The sequence below is a fragment of the Amblyomma maculatum genome, chromosome 9 (genome assembly GCF_055883805.1).
Source record: "Amblyomma maculatum isolate TAMU_Amacu chromosome 9, ASM5588380v1, whole genome shotgun sequence".
Lineage (NCBI taxonomy): Eukaryota > Metazoa > Arthropoda > Arachnida > Ixodida > Ixodidae > Amblyomma > Amblyomma maculatum.
The window spans coordinates 70,350,316-70,372,391 of NC_139352.1; the positions used below are offsets into that span (position 1 = coordinate 70,350,316).

The 22,076-nt window shown below is 44.0% G+C and overlaps 1 protein-coding gene across 1 annotated transcript; it reads right to left on the reverse strand.

Moving 5' to 3' along the window:
* Positions 1–2,089: 2,089 nt before the first annotated feature.
* LOC146179343 (uncharacterized) lies at positions 2,090–20,447 on the reverse strand. The gene is made up of 6 exons (XM_084579874.1): positions 20,388–20,447; positions 12,141–12,459; positions 9,635–9,936; positions 8,963–9,117; positions 4,539–4,776; positions 2,090–2,392 (listed from the first exon to the last, which is right to left on the reverse strand). Exons 1-6 carry the CDS (start codon positions 20,445–20,447, stop codon positions 2,252–2,254), a joined length of 1,215 nt encoding a protein of 404 aa, XP_084436000.1. The 3' UTR covers positions 2,090–2,251.
* Positions 20,448–22,076: the final 1,629 nt, after the last annotated feature.

The window sequence follows — 22,076 nt, forward strand, 5'->3', positions numbered from 1 at the left end:
ATAAGGTTTATGATTAATTTGTGCTGTGAACAGAAGTGGCGGAAAAACTTGTTCTGCGGCGTTCAGTGAATCGAGTGAGGTTATATTTTGTACTCTGAAGAGAAAATTTTTTCCCATCTACTTTTCTTTCTATTTTTAAAAACCGTGTACCACATTTCAGTCTTCATGATAGCCGAAGTTTTCTTTACTCATTTGCGTTTTTTTTTTCGGCTTAACAACCGCTACCCCCAAATGGCTACGGAATGCTGCCCTCCCCTCTCCTTATCCCTACTGCAGGCCCAGAAAACAGTAAAGTACGGCATAAATGTGGAGAATGTTCAAAAAGCTTTTGCAGTTGATAAGTAATTAAAAAGGGGCATGTCATCACGTACTGTTCTTGAGAAAGCGGTATTGCTGGATTTTTTTTTCATCCTGGAAAGGTATTTTCTTTAATATACTAAAACAAGAAGACGCCATCAAAATCATGTGGACAGAAAAAATATGACCCTGCTGTAAACATGCAAACAAAGGCCTTGAAATAGAGATTTGTTTGCTTGGAAGCAATGGCTGACGTTGAGCTGTGTGAGAGCCACAGTGTGGGCTTTTGCGGCAAGCTGTTGCTACATTTTTCGCGTAGTGCGAGAGCTACACATTTTAGCGGCATGTTTCAAAGTAATCGCTCTTTGAAAGGTACCAGCTTGTTGAAATACGTTTCTCTCAAATGAATGCAAGCCTAACTACAATACTCATTATATAGCGGTGTTTCAGTAAACCTTCCAGGCATTTCACCGAGAAGTTGTAAAGGTGTGAAGTGCTGATACATGAGCGAACCATGACAGCTTCGATTCCTATTGCACTGCATTTCCAAGTACTACAAAGTAGGTTTGCTTTGTACAGTTTATAAGATCATGTGCACCATACTTGAAAATCGTGGGACCTCAATGCGGCACAATGGTATTGATAACTGATAATACTGATAACTGGTATTATCTATCGCAAATACGAATTAGACTGTTAGCCGATCTCACTCATTCGGCCATGCCGCATTGTGAGCGACTCATGGCAAAAAGAAAATAAAATATATGCCGATGACGCCAGCAACGCCTGGCGGATCTCATCTAACGAGGCTGGCCGACTTGGGCACCGAACCAAGCAGATCCCTACGGCTCGGCCCGCACATATTCCCGCCGACTCACGGGGTCAAGGGCTATAGCAGTGTTGGCCAACGCTTATACACGTATACAGACGCTGGCCGCGACACGCTTTGATATCAACTCCGCCTCGTTAAGGACAAAGAGCGTAACAGACAACCCGAAAGCAGCACGTAACTTGGTGAGGCACATCGCGATCCTGTTTCAGTAATTTTCCTGTGCGCATGCGCAGGAAAACAGCTGGCGCGCATCTGCACCTACGCGCAACAAATAGTGCCTAATATGGTATGGTGGGGTGAGTTTAATAACCAAAGCTAAACTTCGGCTGTGACGAAAGCCGTTACGGAGGGGCCCCTGATTAACTTCGATCGCCGGGGTCCTGTACCGTTTACTGATATTTGGGGCCGGTCTACGAACTCGCACCCTTGGGGATACATGTGAAACACCAAAATAAAGTTTCCATAAAGCACGTCGGGACAGAAAGCTCGATGTATTCGCTCTAAATATTTTTACACCTTTTTGGGTGCAAAAAAGGTGCTGAGTGCCCTTAGGCTAACACCCTAAGTGAAAAACGGCAAGACAGGGGTAAGGCACGGCGGTTAACAATGAGAGCTTTCTGGTTGGCTACCCTGCATATAATAAAAATAACGAAATACAGAGATGTGGTCTGAAAGCCAAAAACCGCTGCAGCAGGGTCGTGCCAAACAAAGAGCGTTTGTACAACAAGGATGTTCCACGGTGAAGCAGTGGTGCTCTACTAATAGGGTGTTAGCCCAGAAACAACGTTACACCTTTAAGGGTGTAACAAGGCTTAGTGTGATAGCTGGATGGCTTCCTTCCTTGGACGGTGCATACCAAGGACGTAAACCATCATAGCGAGTGCCTCAAGGAGCGAAGACGGGATTCTAGCCAGCATATCAGGATAACCTATAAGTTGCACACATACTAGTTTTATTTACCTTCGCCGAAACAAATGCACAGCAAGATGGTTTGCATTGAGCGACGAAACGAAAACATAAGCAAGATACCCTAAGAGTTTGCCTTTGGGGCCTTCGCAAACTGCTCTGGCAAGCGTTGTTCATTTCGATATAGCCAGGCCCAACCATTATAGCGTCCTTGAACTAAGTGAGCTGCTGAAGCACGACCGAGTAGGTGATGACCGCCCCCATGACGGTGAGGATGAATGGGCGGTCGATGTCGAAACAGTTCCAGCCGGTGAAGGCCAGTTGACCGTTTGTGATATCTTCCTGAAGCAGCATCACCTGCACAAAATAGGAAGAAAAATTTTTAATTAATTTTGAGAAAAGAAAGGCGCGGTAACCGCTTGCCTTGGCGTGCAGAAACAAGGAAAAACTTCGTGAGTATGTTATCTTGGTCATCTAGACGAATTGAAAACATTTCAATAAATTAGAGATCACGACCGGACGAAGGCTTTCATTCTATAGGGCGAGTTAGGCAGGCTAATCAGAGCCCCGTTCGAAGATGAACACGACTTTTTTTCATGACTAACTGTTAAAGCCGCCTGGTTTCATAACTTCTTCAACCAGTCGAAAGTCTGGCAGACGAGAGTACCGCTGTAGCAGTCGCATGCGTATACTTGAATACCATTTAATAAAACAGCTTACGAATATTATGTATCGCAAGGAATTATAAACCTGGTGGAGTACCGAAAAAAAAAAGCAGGAAAGCTAAAAGAAAATCTAGAAATGAGTGACATAGGTTTTAATTTGTCGGGTCGAATATTAAGTCAGTTAAACACGGTTCGCCTACCATTGCCGATATGCGCCGGTGACATATAGTTCTTGTAAGGAAAAATCAGAAATGCTCGAAGAATTTGTCGGGCATAGGAGGTTAGGAAGCGGAGGGGCAGGACAGAGAATGAGCGGGGTAAAATATGGCGTATCATTATATATATTAACAAATGTATGTAATGTAACGAAAGGACAAATCATATGTTGTGATACGTTAAATTTACATTACTATATAGTTGCTAAGGCCGCATTTGATATGAATCAGAGAAAGTAACTAAGTGAAAGATATGCGTAACTGCTTTGAAGCTCGGGGCCCTTTTGTGCCGTAATACCTATATATGAAGCGCATGGCTCACATGTCTGGAAGGCAGACGTTTTATTCTTTTTGCATCGATGGATGGTGAAGGCATTTCTTCTCGGTTCTCACATCGCGTTCTCATAGCGTCATATCGAGCCGGGGTGGTTGGTCAGGGTGCAGTTATGTCATGCGTGGCGTCGCCACTATGAGTCCTGCTTAGTGGTTCAAGCGCAGTTAGGTCCCAGGTGTCTTAATAGTGACGTCATGGGCACTCCGCCAGAGAAGATATATGACTAACAAAAGGAATATATTCGCCAGCACAACTTGATGTGATTCGGATACAGCTGAATACATTGCGCAGTTTTAAGTACAGTGCTCCCTATTCTGTGCAGTCAGCGCAGTTTTGTATAGATATCAGAAGGCACAGAAGATGCACAGAAGCTGAATACTAGCTGCTGTCGGGACTAATATCAAGTTCAGAAAAACATAAAAATGAAATGAGGTCGCCCATGGTGTTAATGTCAGCAGCACATTAATATTTCGGCACAAGTTTAAGCCACTTCCTATAAATAAGTGATAATTGATCACGTTGCGTTGCACTGAATCTCGTCCTATTGTTTTTTTTTATTTCACAAATATTTGAGTTCCTTCCTTCCATTTTTTTTTTGTTATCACACTTACTCGCACCACAATTATTATTCATGTATGGTGTTGGAATTTGGTCAGCGTGCGTAAATATTTCATGTTTGGCAATGTGCTCGCAAATCCACTGGCGCAGATACCTGAGCCCTGCTTTCAAAGTAATTCAACGACATCAGGCACTTTAAAGCTACTCGCTTGCTTGCAACTCTGTGCTCAAGGTCCTTTCATTATTTTTGAATAAAAAACGCATTCATTCATTCATTCATTCATTCATTCATTCATTCATTCATTCATTCATTCATTCATTCATTCATACCCTATGTTACCACTTGTACGAACACCTGGGTGTCTCCAGCTGTCATCGTCCCCACGTGGTCGGTACCTTGTCACACTGAAGATATAAGTTGTAGCCTGGCTACTGTCGTCATTCGTCTCTGGCTTTATGTCCGAGTATTGTTTCCTCGCCCCGAGTGTCATGTATGCTTATCATAAACCACTGGACCGAAGCCGGCATCAAGCACCTGCATTGCATCTGCCCAACGCTGAAACCAACAAAAATCCAGCACATATAGCCACAGCGGGCCTTTCTCATGAGAGTAATGAGCCGTATACGCCGTTTGGTCGCAGGGAACGCATCATCTGTCTCTTATTAACTTCATCAGATTTATTTGCGGATTTAAACAGATTATGTGAAATCATCCTCCGTTGCATGCGTACCTGGTTGCAGAGGTCATCGTCTTCGGCGTCGATAGCGCACACGAGGCGGCACACGTCGTGCAGCAGGTGCCTCCTCTGCGCCACCAGGCTGGCCGCCGACAGCGACACGAGAAGGAAGGCGAGCGCTTGGTACGCGGCGTGCACGTACGCGCCCGACGCTGAGTACGGATTGAAGTGCGCCAGCGTGTGCTGCACGGCGCGAACGCTGACCACGATGCTCAACACAGTGTCCACGTACCTGCGAAGGTCGGCCGGTTGAAACGATGTGCAGTGCTCTTTTCAAGCATTCCAGAGTCAATGCCCTGCTTTTCAATGCACGGGGCAGACACGTACGTCAGATGACGGAAGGGAAGCACAGTACGAGTACACACGTCATATGTCCGATGCTCATTTCTCGTTATTCGTGCTTTTTTTTTTAAGCAATGGAAAGGTTTCCCCGCAATAGAACCCGAGCGACTCAGCTTCTCGTCTTGATTCATCTGGTGCACGAGGCAATGTGTTGCGCTTTCTGCCCATTGTCTTGAGTTTTACGAAGCGCTTCGCGACTTTCCGCAAAATGCAACCCAGCGAGCCCTGATCTGCACCTTGAATAGCCCGGTACGCGGAGAGTACACTAATGAAACGGGATGTTCAGAACTGTGTCCGCGTTAAGGCTGCGTCAGAACAATAATGACCTGGCAAGCCGCTTCATACAGACATGACAATTACGGCATTTCTACAGTTCTACAGTTCTTTATTATTTTGCAGCCGCGTATTCATTGGGCTTCGTAGAATTTCAGAGGTCCTCAAGGTGTTCGTTACCGAGCGCCATGCAATGATTTCGATTAACAAGGTCAAGAGAACACAGTGGGCACGAGGAAAGAAGACGACGTGGATGGAGGCTATTTCCTTCACGTCTTTTTTTTTTATTTCTTGTACGTGTTGGGTCCCTTGCGTCGGTTCCATCAAAAGCGGGTTCAAGCACGATTTGTGCGCATTATGGTAATAAAACACTGATTGATTGATTGGTTTATTGATTGATTGATTACTTGATTGATTGATTGATTGATTGATTGATTGATTGATTGATTGATTGATTGATTGATTGATTGATTGATTGATTGATTGATTGATTGATTAAATGCCGAAAACTAGCTCAACTGCAAGTGGGGTACTACATGTAGTAAGCTTGATTTTGCTTGCACCCTTCCGACTATTTTAGTTTCGATCTTAACGTACCCAGAAACTCTGGATAAGCAAAATTTTTACCAGGACGTTGTTTATGAATGCAGCTTACTTCGCATATCATAAACTCTCAGTATAACAATTCGATATATTCGCAGATACCCCTCGGGGCGTTCGTTGTTTGTTGCTATTAACGTTTTCGCTGAAGTCAGAGACGTTCCTCATTTGTTTCCTATGGCATCTGCCTTAACTATTTCATGCGGACGAAGGACAAAAGCTTTAAAGAAATATCTTGCGGTGCATCAAAAACCCCTCGCTTCAATATTTTCATGAAAGTGTCTTGCAATATCCCATAGTCGCATCATAATTTCGATTCATGTCCAAGGCAGCTGTGCTTGGCACAATCGAGCTGAAAGCGCCGGATTGTCATTGGAAGAGCCTTTTACTATTCCCCGTGTCCAGCCATGCTGTGTACCCAGCTGACCGCACACATTTTTATTTATTTTTATTTATTCAGTGATTGTGTGGGCAATACATGGTACTGCCCGTGGGGCAGGACAAAAGGAGGTAATTAGTCTCCTGACGAGGTCCTGGCCCCACTGGGCGCAACAGCAGCGGGTACAGAGTACAGGCAATGCACATGCAACTACATACAACAATCTTCACCGTATATAACTACACATGAGTAAAAAAAAAAAGACAAGGAACAAAAACATCGAGTTAAAAACTATCACCGCAGTACAAAATACGCATTCAGACACGTGCCGATAACAAAACAAGGAAATGTAACAACAGTTATGAAACTCTGGAACAATGTAAAGGAATAGCACAATACATTGCGATTTCGCATCTACTTTAGTCATGTATTTGGTTTTCTATTGAAGTGAAAAGAGGTTTTATTCTCCGTTTAAAAGTTGGCAGACTTCTGCTTGTTCTTGCGATATCAAGTATGTCTGGGTAATTATTACATAGTTTCATGATTTGATGATCAATTGTCTGTTTAGCATAATTAGTCCGAGGTTTATCTACAACAATGAAAGTCCTCCGCAGATTGTGACCAGTATCCCTATTTAGATAACGACTAGAAAATCTGTTATAATTTCTCGACACTTCAGAAAATACGTACACAGATAATTTCTGCTTATATATATCATGGAAAGGTAGGATGTTATGTGTTGCCATGAACGTTTGGGTGTCTAAACTTTCCTTATATAATGCTATAATGGCCCTCCGCTGCAGTGCAAATAGTCTGTCATTATCAGTCTTAATTCCGGTACCCCATACTAAACAATAGTAATTAAAGAGAGAGTGTATTAGTGAGAAATAGAGCTGCTTTTTGAGCCTGACAGGGATAAGATTTCGAAGGCGGCTTAACATTCCAGTACATCTCGCTACTTTCATTCTTACATTTCCCACATGGTGGGACCATGTTAGGTTTGACTGGAAAGTAACACCTAAGAATGTATGACAATCTACACGCTCAAGCAAAGCATCATTATAGTACAGGGTCACATTGTTGAGAATGGGCTTGTTTTTTTTGCAGAAAATATCATATATTTTGTTTTGCTAGTATTTATTTGAAGCTTGTTTGTATGTACCCATAAACCAAGGTCATTCAGCCATGCGTTCGACGTGGTCTCAAGTTCCTCAAGGCTCAGCCCAGAAAAAAAAAAAGACACTTGTGTGGTCAGCGTACAGCAGCACCTCACCCGCAGTTGAAATGTTAATGATATCATTTATACATAGTATGAATAACAACGGGCCGAGTATAGAGCCCTGAGGAATGTCGTATTCAATGTTTTCTTTTCCTGACGTAATGCCATGTATGGAAATAAACTGAGACCTCGAGTGTAAATAACTCCGTATAAGACTTTGGGCTGTGCCTCTAAAACCATATGCCTCAAGCTTACTGAACAAGATATGGTGTTGTATAGAATCAAACGCCTTACGAAAGTCTAGGTAGATTCCAACTGTAAATAACTTGGCTTCGATGCTACGGATGATTTTATCTTTAATATGCAGCAGGGCCGTTTCGGTCGATTTCCCCTTCTGAAATCCGTACTGCTGTTCAGCTATCACTTTCCTTGACCTGTAATTGTTTAACTGATTGTATTTACCACCTTTGTGTATTAGAGTAACGCGAGCAATTTTCAGTCGTTGTGGGAAGATACCAAGGGCTAGGATTTGATTGACGACTGAATCCTATATACACCACCACCGAAGCGACAAAAAAATTCTAGATAAGCGCGATAGAGATGCGAATCCGACATATAACGGTTCTATCGGGCATTGCTTGGTGCTCTCAGAGCGGACAGTAATATAGGGAACTACCCCACAATGGAATACTTAATGTTTCGACTTATAGCTAGACCGGTCAGGTGACGGTACATTATTAAGAAAAACAGTGTAACAAATGGTGCCGAAAAAGCAAGCACAGGACGAGCGCTGACTTACAACTAAGTTTATACAATTTAAACACAATTCAATGACAATCCGGCGGGTACTAAGGTACAGAACTTCACTGTCATGCGGGAAGACAGAAGGCTTGTTGGCGCATAATTTTGTTTTTGTTTTTTGATGGGATTCCCTAACCTAGGTAGTTAGTCGCACTGGGAGCCTGAACAATATATCACTATACATCGTGTAATGACGTTAAGAAAGATGTGCACTCTTTTGCGATGGTCAATCCTCGTCTGTGCACTCTTGCCCTAATAAACTAAGTTCAGATTCGGAAACCAGAGTATCTCACTCTCATCGCACGATGCTGAAATCGCCAGCGTTATTGCGGATTGCTTAGAAAGCCTCGAGAAAACATGAAATTTGCTAGCCGTTGCTCCATGACTGCAGAATTAAAGCAAAAAGCGGGACGTACAGAACAGAGCAGGCAACACTAGCGCTCGTGTTGGACTCTCTTGTGCACATTTTGACATTGACATTAATTTTACGCTCAGCACCGCATCTTTTACAATAGAAACTATGGCCACCACTGAAATGCAATTCATTCTTCTAACTGTATACATAATTCAATCAAGTGGCTGCCGTTCGGGCCGTACGAATTCTCTTAAAATGTCGTAGCAGTATAAGGGCAACTTTTCAGGCATTGTTCTTGCTATCATTGTCTCTTTCTTCTTAGTACTGCAAAGCAGATACTATTGCACAACATAAGCTCTTTTCGGTTGTCTTCACAGCTCGCAGCATAAAAAGGGGACCAAGTCCCATTTTCCCCTTTCATTAGAAAGCGACGTAAATAAGTCACGCACCAAAAGAAAATCGCTGAGCGCAGCTGCTTGTCCAAGTACTGCACGGCGTCCCACAAGGCGACGTAGGACGCGTGCAGCTTCCGCACGTTGCTTGGCTTGAGTCCATCGGAACCAGAGGCGCAGGACGCTTGCAGCATGCTGCGAAAGCGGTCGCCCTGTCCACGGAGATGGGTCATCGGGAGGTCATTTAATTATTGGTAACCGAGGGCATACCTGTTCTCGACTGGTGATATTTCACCTGTATGAGGATTAGCTATAACAGAATACCGGACCAAAACGCTTCGACTCCAAATGGACACATTGAAATATACCCTCTGGTTATGTCCGATCACAAGAAATATTCCTCTGGGTAGCAGAGACAGCTGTTTGGCTTTGGCGTGATCGCTTGTTCTACTCGCTTCCTAGTGGTTCTGGCATAAGGTGAACTCTAAATAAATCTGTTTGACGAATATATTTGGCTTTGTCTTTTGTTGTAGTAGGATTGTCATTTGGGCTGATTCATATTGGGATGCATAAGCATTGCCCAAGGACATTGGAGGACTTCCAACTATCTGTACCATGACCATAACGCTAAAAGGCCACGTTAAGCAAAGAGGACTTCAGCCTACATTGCTGGTTTCAACCGCCCTTCTTCTCTACAAGTACCACCACGACAGAGTGCTCACAGCGTACCTTGAGGACGATTAGGTCGCATACGCCGACGAAGTGTACCATGCAGACGGCGGGAACGAGCACCGTCACGTTGAATGCCGTGAAGTCCAAGATGGAGGCGAAGGCGATCAAGCTCGGGGGTACGCGCAGCCTGATCGGGTTCAGGCCGTACAGCTGGCTGCTGAAGTACACCAAAGGCCCGTACCGATACAGCCAGACGATCTGGTGAATGGTCATGGCCACACCGTAGCCGGCCACTAGTCCAAGGGCCAGCCAGCGCTTGCGCTGCATAGCGACGCTGTTCTTCTTCGCTTGGTATAGCCCTGTCACAAGACCGGGAGTAAAAGGAGAGGGCACGTTAGGACATTCGCAAGAGCGCCATGTTTGGGAGTACCCTGCATTTACATGAGCGTTCAGCAATGTTTCTAACAGGCGAAGTTTCCTCCTGCCAATCACGACATTATTCCGTACAAAGGCGTAAGGACCGCTTCCAGAGTGTGATTACAGCAGCATTATACCGTAATCCGGGATCTATACAGCTACTCTCTCGTTTTTTGTTGTCATTCATTTGCAAAGCGTCTAGAGCTGGCGTCAGTGAATCTGCCTGCATGCTGTAAAAGAGGTTCGCGCGTTAGGACGATGCGTCATTATTCAGTGCGTTTTCTATCATACGATGCGCTATCTAAATCTGCCAGAGAAGGGGCGCTCGATCCGCTCTTATGAGCGTTGTTGATTGGCCCCTGATTTGACGACGCACGCTGTGTATTCCAGTCGTGTAACCCACAAATCGCAAGGTGGAGCACAGATGCCGCAGACTAGATTCGCTCTCACCTCTCATGACCGCAAAGAACATGTAGTCATTATAAAGAAGAACCCTTACCAACCTGGTTACTGTTTCCGCGGCATAATCACCAACTACGCGTCGATTCAAAACTGTTCATTTGTCGTGTACGTGCGGTTCGTCAAACTCGACACACTGGATCCATACTTAGCGCGCGCAAACAAAGCTCTTTGAGAACTCGTTTTTCACTGAGCTGTCGTTCTGTGTAACGTACTCTCAAAAGAAATGTGTTGTGCTAATGCAAAGGCCATTGAAAAAGATGTACGAAATTAAGACGTGTTTTGAATTGCCCCCTTTCTTCCTCTTTTTATCTTGTTCCAGTATACTTTCTATTGACTTCTTGTGTTGTGCTCCTTACTTGTTCATGGTAGCGCAGCATTGCATTCAGGTATTCTATAGTGTATAGCCCTACTGCTTGGTTTTAAATGGCTGGAGCATATTTAAATAAATAAACAAAAAGACCTTCTTGTGGCCGCATCCTTAACTGGGCCCGTCTTTTCCTGGTGACGAGATAATGAAAAATGATATGATTTGGTTTAAATATCGTAAACACTACTTGGCCAAAGAGCGCCTTGTTAACGTATTTGGACCTGCACGCCCTGTCTGTGTTAGAACTTTATATCTGCCCGCGCTTGTATAAAACATAACAAAGATAATGTATGAATATCTACCACGCAGTACATTGTATAGCGCCCAATACACCTCGGTGCGAATTTTCTGCCGTGAATATTCTTCGGCGACTCGTAATGTGGGTTCATAACCACTTTTCCAAACGTAGCTTCTACGAAATGCAGGAGCTCGAGTTGTAAGCAGTTCGACTGCCCTCGCCATCTTTTTGCACTGAAACCCCTCGCTAATTCCACTGTCTTGCACGATTTCCACATAGACCCGATCATCTCGCCAACGTGAGTGCGCGAGGGGAGCTGAACGACTTGACCGCGTCGTTCGCAAAGCGATGGTAAAATACTTAACTTAGAAAGCATTGACTGTAGTCGTAGTAAAATATTCGAGGCCTTACTTTGCACTGCGCAAGCTGCAGATCGAAAGCTGACAGAACAGAACTGTAGATGTCTAATACCCTCCTCACATCATATTGGCGCTATCCCAGTCGGAAAAAACTACAGAACATTTTCTGATGTTACGACAGCGTTTCTGTGCGGTTTTGACGAGAAACCTGTTGTGACAACAGAACATTCTGTCGTAACATCAGAAATTTCTGCAGTTGCAACAGAAAAGGGCTACAGAATTATAGACAACAAAAATATACTACAGAAAAACTACAGAACTACTGAAAAGTACTACAGAACTACAGAAAATTCTGATGGTTACGACAGAACTACAGGATATTTTGTCGTATTTTTGACAAAGTTCTGTAGTTTTTTTCGACTGGGATGGCTCAAGAAATATGTACCTCCGTAATCCGTAATACCAGGTTGTTCTAACGGCAATTTTCCTTAAGACACAGAGCAATGTAGGTAAATATGCTATCAGTCATTATCTCGGTGGAGATGGCGAGCGGAGGAAGGCTGTCCATTTCATATTTGGAAATGTCTCCCCTTGCTGCATATTTGAAACGATTACGCTTCCGCCGGCTACAAATTATGATTTCCTTGACGCGATGCATGCGGCCCGTTTTCTCTATAAACATTCTACATCTGTTACTAAATAATGGGCGACAAATCAAACCTGGATCCAGCTTCTGGTCTCGCTGCAGAAAGCGAACGACGTCCGGGTAGCCCCTGTAGTAGAGGTGTGAAGTCAGCGCCGCGAAGAAAGTCCGGCATGCCACGGACACGGCGTCCAGAACGTACATAGGGGTCAATGTCGAGGCGCATTTGAAGACGGTGGACACGATGTTGTGCAGGGCGACCACGTAGAGGAAGGCGATTCCTGTCTTGAAGAGGAAGCCTTTCCTGTCAAACGAAGCGTGCTTTTCGCCATAGCGCGTCTCCCGAAGACGATTCATCCCGTCACTGGGGGACGAAGCCGTCGTCGGTGAGAGGTTCTGCGCACGTGAGAGGGAGCGAGTATTGTTTTATTTTAAGGCAAAATACTTTCTAGGCTCGCGATAAAAATCTCACGTTCGCGGAATTCTGTGGATTTCACGCAGTTCTGTTCAACCTTTAAGAAAAAAATTAGAGATTCTCTTAGATGTCTCTTAATAGAGGAGAATGGCGAAAGCCTGCCCTTCCTCTCCTATCATTTACTTCTCATCCTTTGCCCGTTATCGGCCTTCGTTGCAGTGCCACATATAATTATAATTGGTTTATAGGAAAGGAAAGGCGCAGTATCTGTCACATTTTCTCCGGAAAGTGTGTTTGAACAGTACACCATCGCTAATAATAATAATAATAATAATAATAATAATAATAATAATAATAATAATAATAATAATAATAATAATAATAATAATAATAATAATAATAATAATAATAATAATAATAATAATAATAATAATAATAATAACAATAATAATAACAATAATCAATCAATCAATCAATCAATCTTTATTTAATGTGCGCAGGAACAACCATGTGGTCTTTGTGCTGCAGCACAAAAAAAAAAATGAAAAAGCACAAACATGTTTACACACACAGAGAGAACACACAAAAAAGAAATAAATAATACATGAAATGAAACTGAGACGAAAAGTATCACGGAAAGTAAGCAAACAATGAGTAGAATCACTTGTATACACAGTGAGATAATTTTGAGCACACCAGGAAAGAAAAAAAAAAAAAAAGAACGGTAGATAGAAGAGAAAAAAAAAACAACAACAAATAACTGACATTGATTATAGTAATATAGAAATATACATAAAATAAACAACCATTCCAGGCGCAACAAGTGCATGGTACTTAAAACACAGGCAAGAAATACAGAATAATACAATAAAGAAGTAAAATTGAACAAGGGACAGTAACATTCGAATATAAAGTTTAAAGTTGAAATATAAGTAAGAAACGGATAAAAAGTAGTTTAAGATAAAGACAGCATTGAACAGGAGAAAAAACAAAAAGTGAAGTAAATACAATATTAAGGCTAGAAAGTGGGAGTTATATGTGATAAAGTACTATTTAGAATACAACGCTATGAACATCCAATGTAAATGAACAGAGCGAGTTTTGGAAGATGTCAAGGTGAGGACAAAAAGAGTTAAATAACCACTGCATCCTGTCCAGAGGGGAGTGGGAATGAAGAGGAGAAACCTGAAATGGTCTGAATTCCCTCATGCTCTTTCGCGGAACGCGCAGTAGGATGTACTCTAAGAGCTGAGGGCACATAATGTGGCCATGAAGGAGTTTGTACAGAAATATGATATCAAGTCTGATACGACGGCAGTGAAGGGAAGGAAGATTCAGTTGGGCGCTCCTGGTGGAGCGAGAGGGGGAAGTTGCGAAAGGAAAGCGATAATGAAATATCCGTAAAAATTTTTTTTGTACTCTGTCAACCTTGTCCAAGTTCGATTTGCAAGTGCCATTCCAAACAACCGACGCATACTCCAAGACCGGGAGGCATATGGACAGGTACAGTTTTAGGAACGGAAGTGGAGTATGGAACTCTCTCGAAAGTCTGCAAACGAATCCGAGTGTGCGCATAGCCCGCTGAGCAATGCGTTTAGTGTGAGAGGAGAAGCTGAGGGTGCGGTCAAAAAGTACACCAAGGTCATTAATTTCATCAACCCTATCCAACAGCACAGAATTGACAGAATAATGGTAGAGAAAGCTATGTGTTTTACGAGTAAAGGACACAACCCTAGTTTTGGAAGAATTGAGGGTAAGTCGATTCATCGCACACCAATCAGAAAAAGCAGATATGTCCGATTGCAACAACACGCAATCTTGAAAAGAATGTATTACCTTGAATATTTTTATATCATCAGCATAAAGAAGAAACGAGGAGTTCTTTATCGCCGAGGAAACATCATTAATAAAAACGGAGAAGAGAAGCGGGCCTAGTACTGAACCTTGAGGAACACCACTCGTTGCAGGGTAAACGAAAGAAGTCTGTCCATTGACACTGACAAAGCAGAAGCGATCAAGGAGATAGTTGCGTAGGAGGGCTACGAGAGAGACTTCAACGCCAGAGAGTAGAAGTTTTTCAAGAAGTAGTGAGTGAGTAACAACGTCGAAAGCTTTGCTCATATCACAGTACACAGTGTCAACCTGACCCCTCTGAAGGACTGCTGCAGAGGCATACGTCATAAACGTGACTAGGTTGGTGGAAGTAGAGCGACCCGACATGAAGCCATGTTGATTCGGTACTATGATATGTTTGAGATGGAAGGAAAGTACGCTGTGCAAAGCTAATTCGAAAAGCTTAGAGGTTGCACATAGAAGAGAAATCGGACGATAATTGGAAACATCAGTTTTGTTTCCAGACTTGAAGACAGGAAACACGCGTGCCATTTTCCACACGCGAGGAAAGGCAGCATTTTTTAAACAGTTATTAAATATGGCAGTCAGTACTGGTACGAAGATATAACTGAAGGCTTTTATTATGGCAGCTGGAATGCCATCAGGTCCAGGAGACAAAGATGGTCTCGGACGCTTAAGACTCTCAGTTATCAACTCCTCGTCAAGGAGAATGGAATTAGATAGTGCACCAGATGGGAGGCAAACGGAATCACAATGTGGATGTTTGTAAACGGAGGAAAAATGTTGTGCAAAACTGTCGGCAACATCCCGAATTTCCGAACCCTGAGAGTCAACTAAGCTGATACTTAAATCTGATTTAATGGAACGCTTGCGAACGTAACGCCAGAACTGACTAGGACGATTTGAGGCATACCTCTCTAAAGACTCAAGATAGGAGTCGTAGTCCCGCTTGTATAAGCGTTTGCAAAGAGAACGCACACGGCGAAACTCATCTGCCCAATTGTGAAACCCAGGGCGTTTCGCTTTACGATGGGCCCGTTCCTTGAGCTTTAACGCCGTTATTAGTTCCCTTGAAAACCAGGAAGGGAACTTCCTACGCGTAGGAGTATGCAAAGGTATGTACCGACGCATACCATCAAGAACTATTTCTGTAAAGCGACTGACTTGTCCATCTGAATCATTAATGTCATTTAAAAGGGACCAGTCGACGGAAGAGAAGAAATTGAAAAGACCGACATAATCACCACGTGCATACGCGAAACGGGGCGAATTCCCCACCCGATCTGAGTTAGTAGAAGGTGAGGCAGAGACAGCAGTAGTAACTAGAAGCGGAGGGTGAAATTTGTCACAGCGAGTCAGCGGTATGTCCGAACTCGAGACTCGAACACTTTCAAAATTCGATAGACAGATGTCAAGAATATTACCGCAACAGTTTTCAATGAAATTGTGTTGCTGCAAAGAGTTAAAGGCTATGAAATCAAGTAGAGCGTTACACTTACTTAATATGTAATGATTGTTGTGAGAAGAAATAAGTGAGTTCCAGTTGATACCAGGAGTATTAAAATCACCTAAAATAAGAAGTTTGTGTTTGCTATGACGGGTTATAACATGTTCGATTGAGAGCAGAACATCATCATAGGCTGAAGGAGGTAGATTCGGAGGAATGTAGAAAGCTGCAAGTAAAAGTTTTTCATGTCGATTTAAAGTGAGCTCGAGCCACACACATTCTTCAACAGTTTCCAGATCGGAACGTCGAACACACTTCACAAAACTGTCAATAGCAATGAGCACTCCACCTCCTCTTGATTTGGGACCTGTTTCAGGGCGGTCGCTACGAAAAACAGAGTAATTATTTGGAAAGAAATCATTGGAAGGAATATCACTTGACAGCCAGGTTTCGGTAACCACAACAGCGGTATAACAAGAGGACAAGACGCTAGAAAAAAATTCTGATCCCTTAGTCCGAAGACCTCGGGCGTTTTGATAATAGATATCCAAATTAGGGGCCACTGCAATTTTGCGTCAGTTCAGAGGGATGAAGCATATCGTCGTAAAGCTTCCCACGAAAGTCCTTGTATATGCAACCCATCGGCCACATCGAAGGCTCAACAAGCTTACTGTAGGATTCTTCATCAACTTCAATATGGAAGGACGAGTAGGAGTCGTACCTTGTTTTCAGCTGCCGGCAGGAAATGGGAGTAATATTCACTGATTTTAGATGGTTGGTAAGGTCTACCGATGTAGTATCGGGACTGAGTTTAGAGACGAAAATAGTCTTCGGACGCTTCTTTTGGTAAATGGCAACGTTCAGGACAGATGAGCTCGATGCGCCAGTAATGGCTCGACTTCGGTGCTTCTTCATCTCACTGGGTAAGTCAACCGCACGGCGAGGAGCAGAGGCAGAAGATGAACAGGGAATATCTCCAGGAGTCATCCCTCGATGAAGAGCGGCGGAGTAGTCCACAGATGGCTGCTCCTCACGGGTAGGATTGCCCACGGAGACAACGAGAGGACGCTCGACGAGAGGACGCTCACACTGCGAAGCAGCGCACCGCACAAGCTCCTGGCGTAGGCCGCGAACATCGGCACGTAAAGAGGCGATAACCTCGGCTTGTTGTACGAAAGCCCGCGAGTTCTCTACACGAAGGCGCTCGTTCTCTTCCCGTAGCTGGGCAACCTCATCGCTCAGAAAAGAGATTCCCTCAAGCGCGTCGAGGAGGAGAGCCCGTAGCGAGGCAAACTCACCGCCATGTTCGCCGGTCGCGGCTGAAGGGGGAAAACCGGTCGGGTGGCTGGGCAGGAGCGGGGCACCAGGGACTCTAGCACCACCGTCGCTAAGACTAACACCGTCAGACGACGACGACGCACACAAATTACACAAGAATGGCCGAGAGCCGGACTTCAGAAGTTGCAGCTCGTCATCCGCCCAGGTGACGCACTTCGTGTGAACACGTTTCGCACAGTCGGCACATCGTAAAAACTGCTGCTTGCCAAAAAACGGGCGGGAGCACAGCGCACACGCGTCCTTACTGGGCGCCATCTTGAAAAAAAAAAAAAATAATAATAATAATAATAATAATAATAACAATAATAATAATAATTCCACGTAAGTGTGGGACTGCAGATGGCAGGAACGCTAGACAAGAACACATCTCGCGGAATATTGCTGAACATGACAGATCTCGCACACAAATCTCGCGCACAACTCTCGCGCACGGGATTTCATTCCATGAGCCTAGAAATAATCCTCTGCCGGGAATGGATCTCCTACCCGACCTATCACCAGCCGAGCGCGTTAACCGGCTGCAGTGTGCAACGTATTCTTTATTAGTAAGATATGAGGTACGGTATGCAGGTACTGCACTGTTCACGACTTAATGTGCAGAAATTGCACCGGATTTTCGACGTTTTTCTCTGGGCTTCTGGCTAGGAACAATGAAGCAGGACAAACCTGTTTAGAAGGGTAAAGGATGGAGGACTTAGGCTGGACCACCTTCTTTTGGGAACAAATCGCTAACAGGTTTTTAATTTTCTCATGACGTGACCCATTCTTGCATAAAATTTGTCAGTTAAGGCAGGGTCATGTGCTACCGGAATGGCTTGTTGGATCTGAGCACACGCAAGCGCGAATAATTGGATACTTCAGGGAGGTGGTTATAAGTGTTAAGTTTCTATCTGCGCGTTTTTCACAGCAGTACCTATCTACTTTAAAGCGTAAAAATTTATTGTGATTTATGGGATGATTTTCTACCTGAAAATATGTATAGGGTCATGTACATTGGAGGCCAAGGCGGCCATTTATTAAACCGTGTGAAACAAATACATGTACCATGCAGCTGCCAAAAGTTTCTTTTTTCACACTGAAACTTTGGCCGCGAAATCATTTCTGGTAAGAAAAGAACTGGTCCTCCCTTGCGGTTCAGATTGTCTGATTTGCAAACAATTGGAGACAACTGATTATGCATTCTTGTATTGTTGGGGTGGTGTGTACTTCTGGGACATCTTGCAAAGAACGATTAAGAAATACTTTTCACTTGACCCGTATAGAATACAGAATGGCTGGATACAACGAGATGTGAGGCCAGCAGAAATCTACTACCACGAAAGCATGCATTGGTTTGTAAAAATGCAGAAAAGAGCTTATCCAGTTCCTGAATGGCTCTCGAAGGTAGGGCCTGTATTGTCTCTGAGTGACTTTTAATAGGCTGAAGCCAGATGAGACTGATTAATTATAAAATTCCCGCATTCAAGGGAATCATTCTAAATGTTATTTTGTGTTGTGTATATATTGTGTCGAAGATAGGCAATAAAGAAGCCATGCCGGACAAATGAGGAAGATAGCTTAGTTTTCCTTGTCTAGCATTCTTGCCATCTCCGTGGCAACATAGGTTTCCTCCTCTTTCGCAACAGCGCCCAGTTCCTCTACCAATGCCCTTCAATAAAGCCCCCCCCCCCCCCCCCCCCCCCCCCTCCTCAGTGCCCAGCGGCGCCGCGACGCGGCAGCCGTGAGCGGTATATGGAGCTCTCCCATAGCATTACAGAGAATGTTTGGTGACCAGTAAGCATTTAGGGACTTTGACAGGCATAAGAGCAGATAGAGGAAATAGAGAGAGGAGACAGAGATTAAGCGCCTAAAGCGAAGCTAAGTGCAATCCTGTATTTGTTTTCTGTGTTTCTATGTTGTTGTTCTTTCTGTGTTGGATAAAATACAATGCAACTCGCTTACGAGAAATTATAAAAGTATCTCCGAGATTGCGCAAATGTTTAATGCGAAAAACAAAGGACCGGTGACTGTTGTATTCGCTGGGAATACCTGAACCACGACGTAAGGGAAGCGTGAGAGTGGGACATGAAAACAACAGGGAAGAAAGAATGGATTCAGTAGTGGAAAGCTTCAGGTAAATTTCAACAATTTGCATTTTTTTTTTTTTTGCATTGACGTCGCACAGTACAGAGATATGTTTTTGTTTCTATTTCGGCTCTATTACCAGGCGGTCTTCCTTAACTACAGCGCGACGGATGGGACTCACATTTTAAGAGCGTTAACTCTTCGCACATTCGGAAATTTCGCATTGGTTGGTATGGATCTGTGATTTGACTACCAAGGGCTTGGGTTAGAATTTCTCTAAGTCTGAATCAGTGTTCACCCTGATGGGTTGCCATTCTATCCGCCCAAAATGGCAGTCACTGTAAGGCCTACCCTAGGCCGCGGGATTCCACACAAGATGGCGGCCATCCTAAGGTCCACCCTAGGCAACAACCCCCCATACACACACCCGCTGCATTGGCTGCAATGTGTTGTTATGGTGTAGCCAACCGCTTCCCATGGTAGCTTGAAAACCGCTGTTACGTCACCGATCAGGAATGACCAATGCAACAGAACCAAATGGATTCGAAATAGAAAATGGGTAAGGAGTCGCTATAGAATTTGACACTGTCTTTAATTCCTACGTTTTCGGGAAAATTAGCTCCTTTTTCAAGTGCGCTAATCTATCGATTCAGGGTAACTTCGATTTCCCCTCAGTGTCCCTCTAAGCACTACCTCCCGGCTTCGAACCCGACACCACCACCTCTCCGAGCAGTAGTCGCTCTATCAACTGAGCTAACCAGGACGACTAGCAGATCATATGGTTGGCTACCCATTGGCTAACACCGACTAACTATTGGCTGCGACCAATGGCGCGGTCTGGTCGCCAATGAGTCTGTGTACCCAACAATTAGTAATACTGAGTGTACAATATGATTACCACGAAGATACTCTTTTCGGAGATAAAACATAACCCTTCGGAGAAAATATAGGATTTAATTAAGCGCCACGAACATAGATTTAGAATGTATTCCCTTGTCTCGCGCACAGTAAGGAGCCAACGGCGTTATTTTCATTTCGGGAGCAGTGAGGATAGCATTAGCACGTCTAACGTGGCACATTTCAGGTCAGTGAGAAACGTATTTGTCCTACTGAGAGTGTAACTAGGTTTATGGCGATGCTATATGGTGAAATAATAATATGTGCTGTGCAAATCCGTGTGCAGGATACCTGAGTGAGCATACTCACAATAACGGAAACGGAAGGGCTCCAGTGCGCATCGTCGCCCACCTTGATACGCCTCAGCATGGCTTCGTGAAAGTCTCTAGACAACAGGAGAGCACTAATGCTGAAGGTGATCCAGACGGCGCTATCCAAAGACTGAGCTCGGTGCTGGGGCGTTCTGTCTTCTTAACGCCCGAGCGTGCATATCAGAACAGTGCCCCAGGCTGACGTCAATTAAACCTGGTAATTTGCTCTTCCCAAGGATCTGAAGCATCGATCGACAGTGCCGAGCAGCAGCACTAAATTTTTAATTAACAGTGGCGTTGTTCATTGAAAAAGAACAGAAAGAGGTCGATTCTGAAAAGCGCATCAGCCGAGTTTAGAGAGCATGCAAATGGTGCGTGGCCTTCTTCGCTGCACACATGCAGCCAATCAATACATAAAATTTACTTCGAAGCTGAGATACAAGCTGCAACATATTCTTCCCATTAATAAACTTGAAATAATTAGCTAGCAAATTCGTGCCACCTAACGACCATCACAAAGACTGCTGTCCTACTTCAAAAATATTCTAAACATCATCATCATCATCATCTGCTGGACTATACCTAGGACTGTACCCACTGCAAGGCGCAGGCCTCTCCCATATTCGTCAAACTAACCAGCCCCTGAGCTTGCTGCATGCACTTGACCCCTTGCGAACTTAGCCTCATCCACTCACCTGATTTTCTGCCGTCCCCTACTAAGCTTTGCTTCCCTCGGAATCAAATTGTTTGCCCTTAGCAACCATCGGTCATCCTCTCTCCTCACTACAAGACCTGCCCATGCCCATTTCTTCTTGATTTCCACCAGAATGTCCTTAACTCGAGTTATTTCTCTGACCCATTCTTCCCGCTTCCTAGCTCTTAACGTTATACCTACCCTTTTCCATTCCATAGCCCTCTGCGTTGGCCTCAACTTAAGTAGAACCCTTTTCTTTAGCCTCCACGTTTCAGTCCCATAGGTGAGTACCGGTAAGATGTAACTGTATTATACTTTCCTCTTGAGCGATACTGGTAAGCGCTAGTCATATCTGCGAGTACTTTACAAATGCGCTCCGTCACAATTGTATTCTCCATACAGATGCATATTCCACAAATACAGAGGTTTAATCGTGTGACCGTTCATTATAATATAAGAGTAATTATACTCATCGATATCTAACCTAACGCAGCGTTACTAGTGCAAAGAAAATATAAATAGCTTTCTCGGAGACTTCGTAGTTAAATGAAAATTCCCCTCCCACCTTGAGGGATCCCCATCAACATTTCCATTTTCAAGGTCAAGTTGCTGATCGGTGCACTATCACAATACCAACTGGTCTGCTAGCATTCCTGGTTATCTCAGCGAGTAGAGCGACGGCCGCTCGGACAGATGATGGTCCTGGGTTCCAGACAAGAAGCAGAACAATTTGTTCTAATACGAAGTTTCAAAGAAAGTTGTTTATATTTCTCTTGTAGCTCTAAGGCTCAGCTTCGGTGGATGCTATCGAGTAGTTACTCCCTAATTACAACGCATGCTTACACGAGTCAACTTTTGCATTTGTAGGATTACCTTCAACATCTGACCATCACCAAGCATTGTTGTTACGACTGTTGAAGTTGTTGCTAAGCAAGAACACTGTTTTAATAAAAAATATTGTCATAACTGACGCCTTTGTATTGTACTGATATG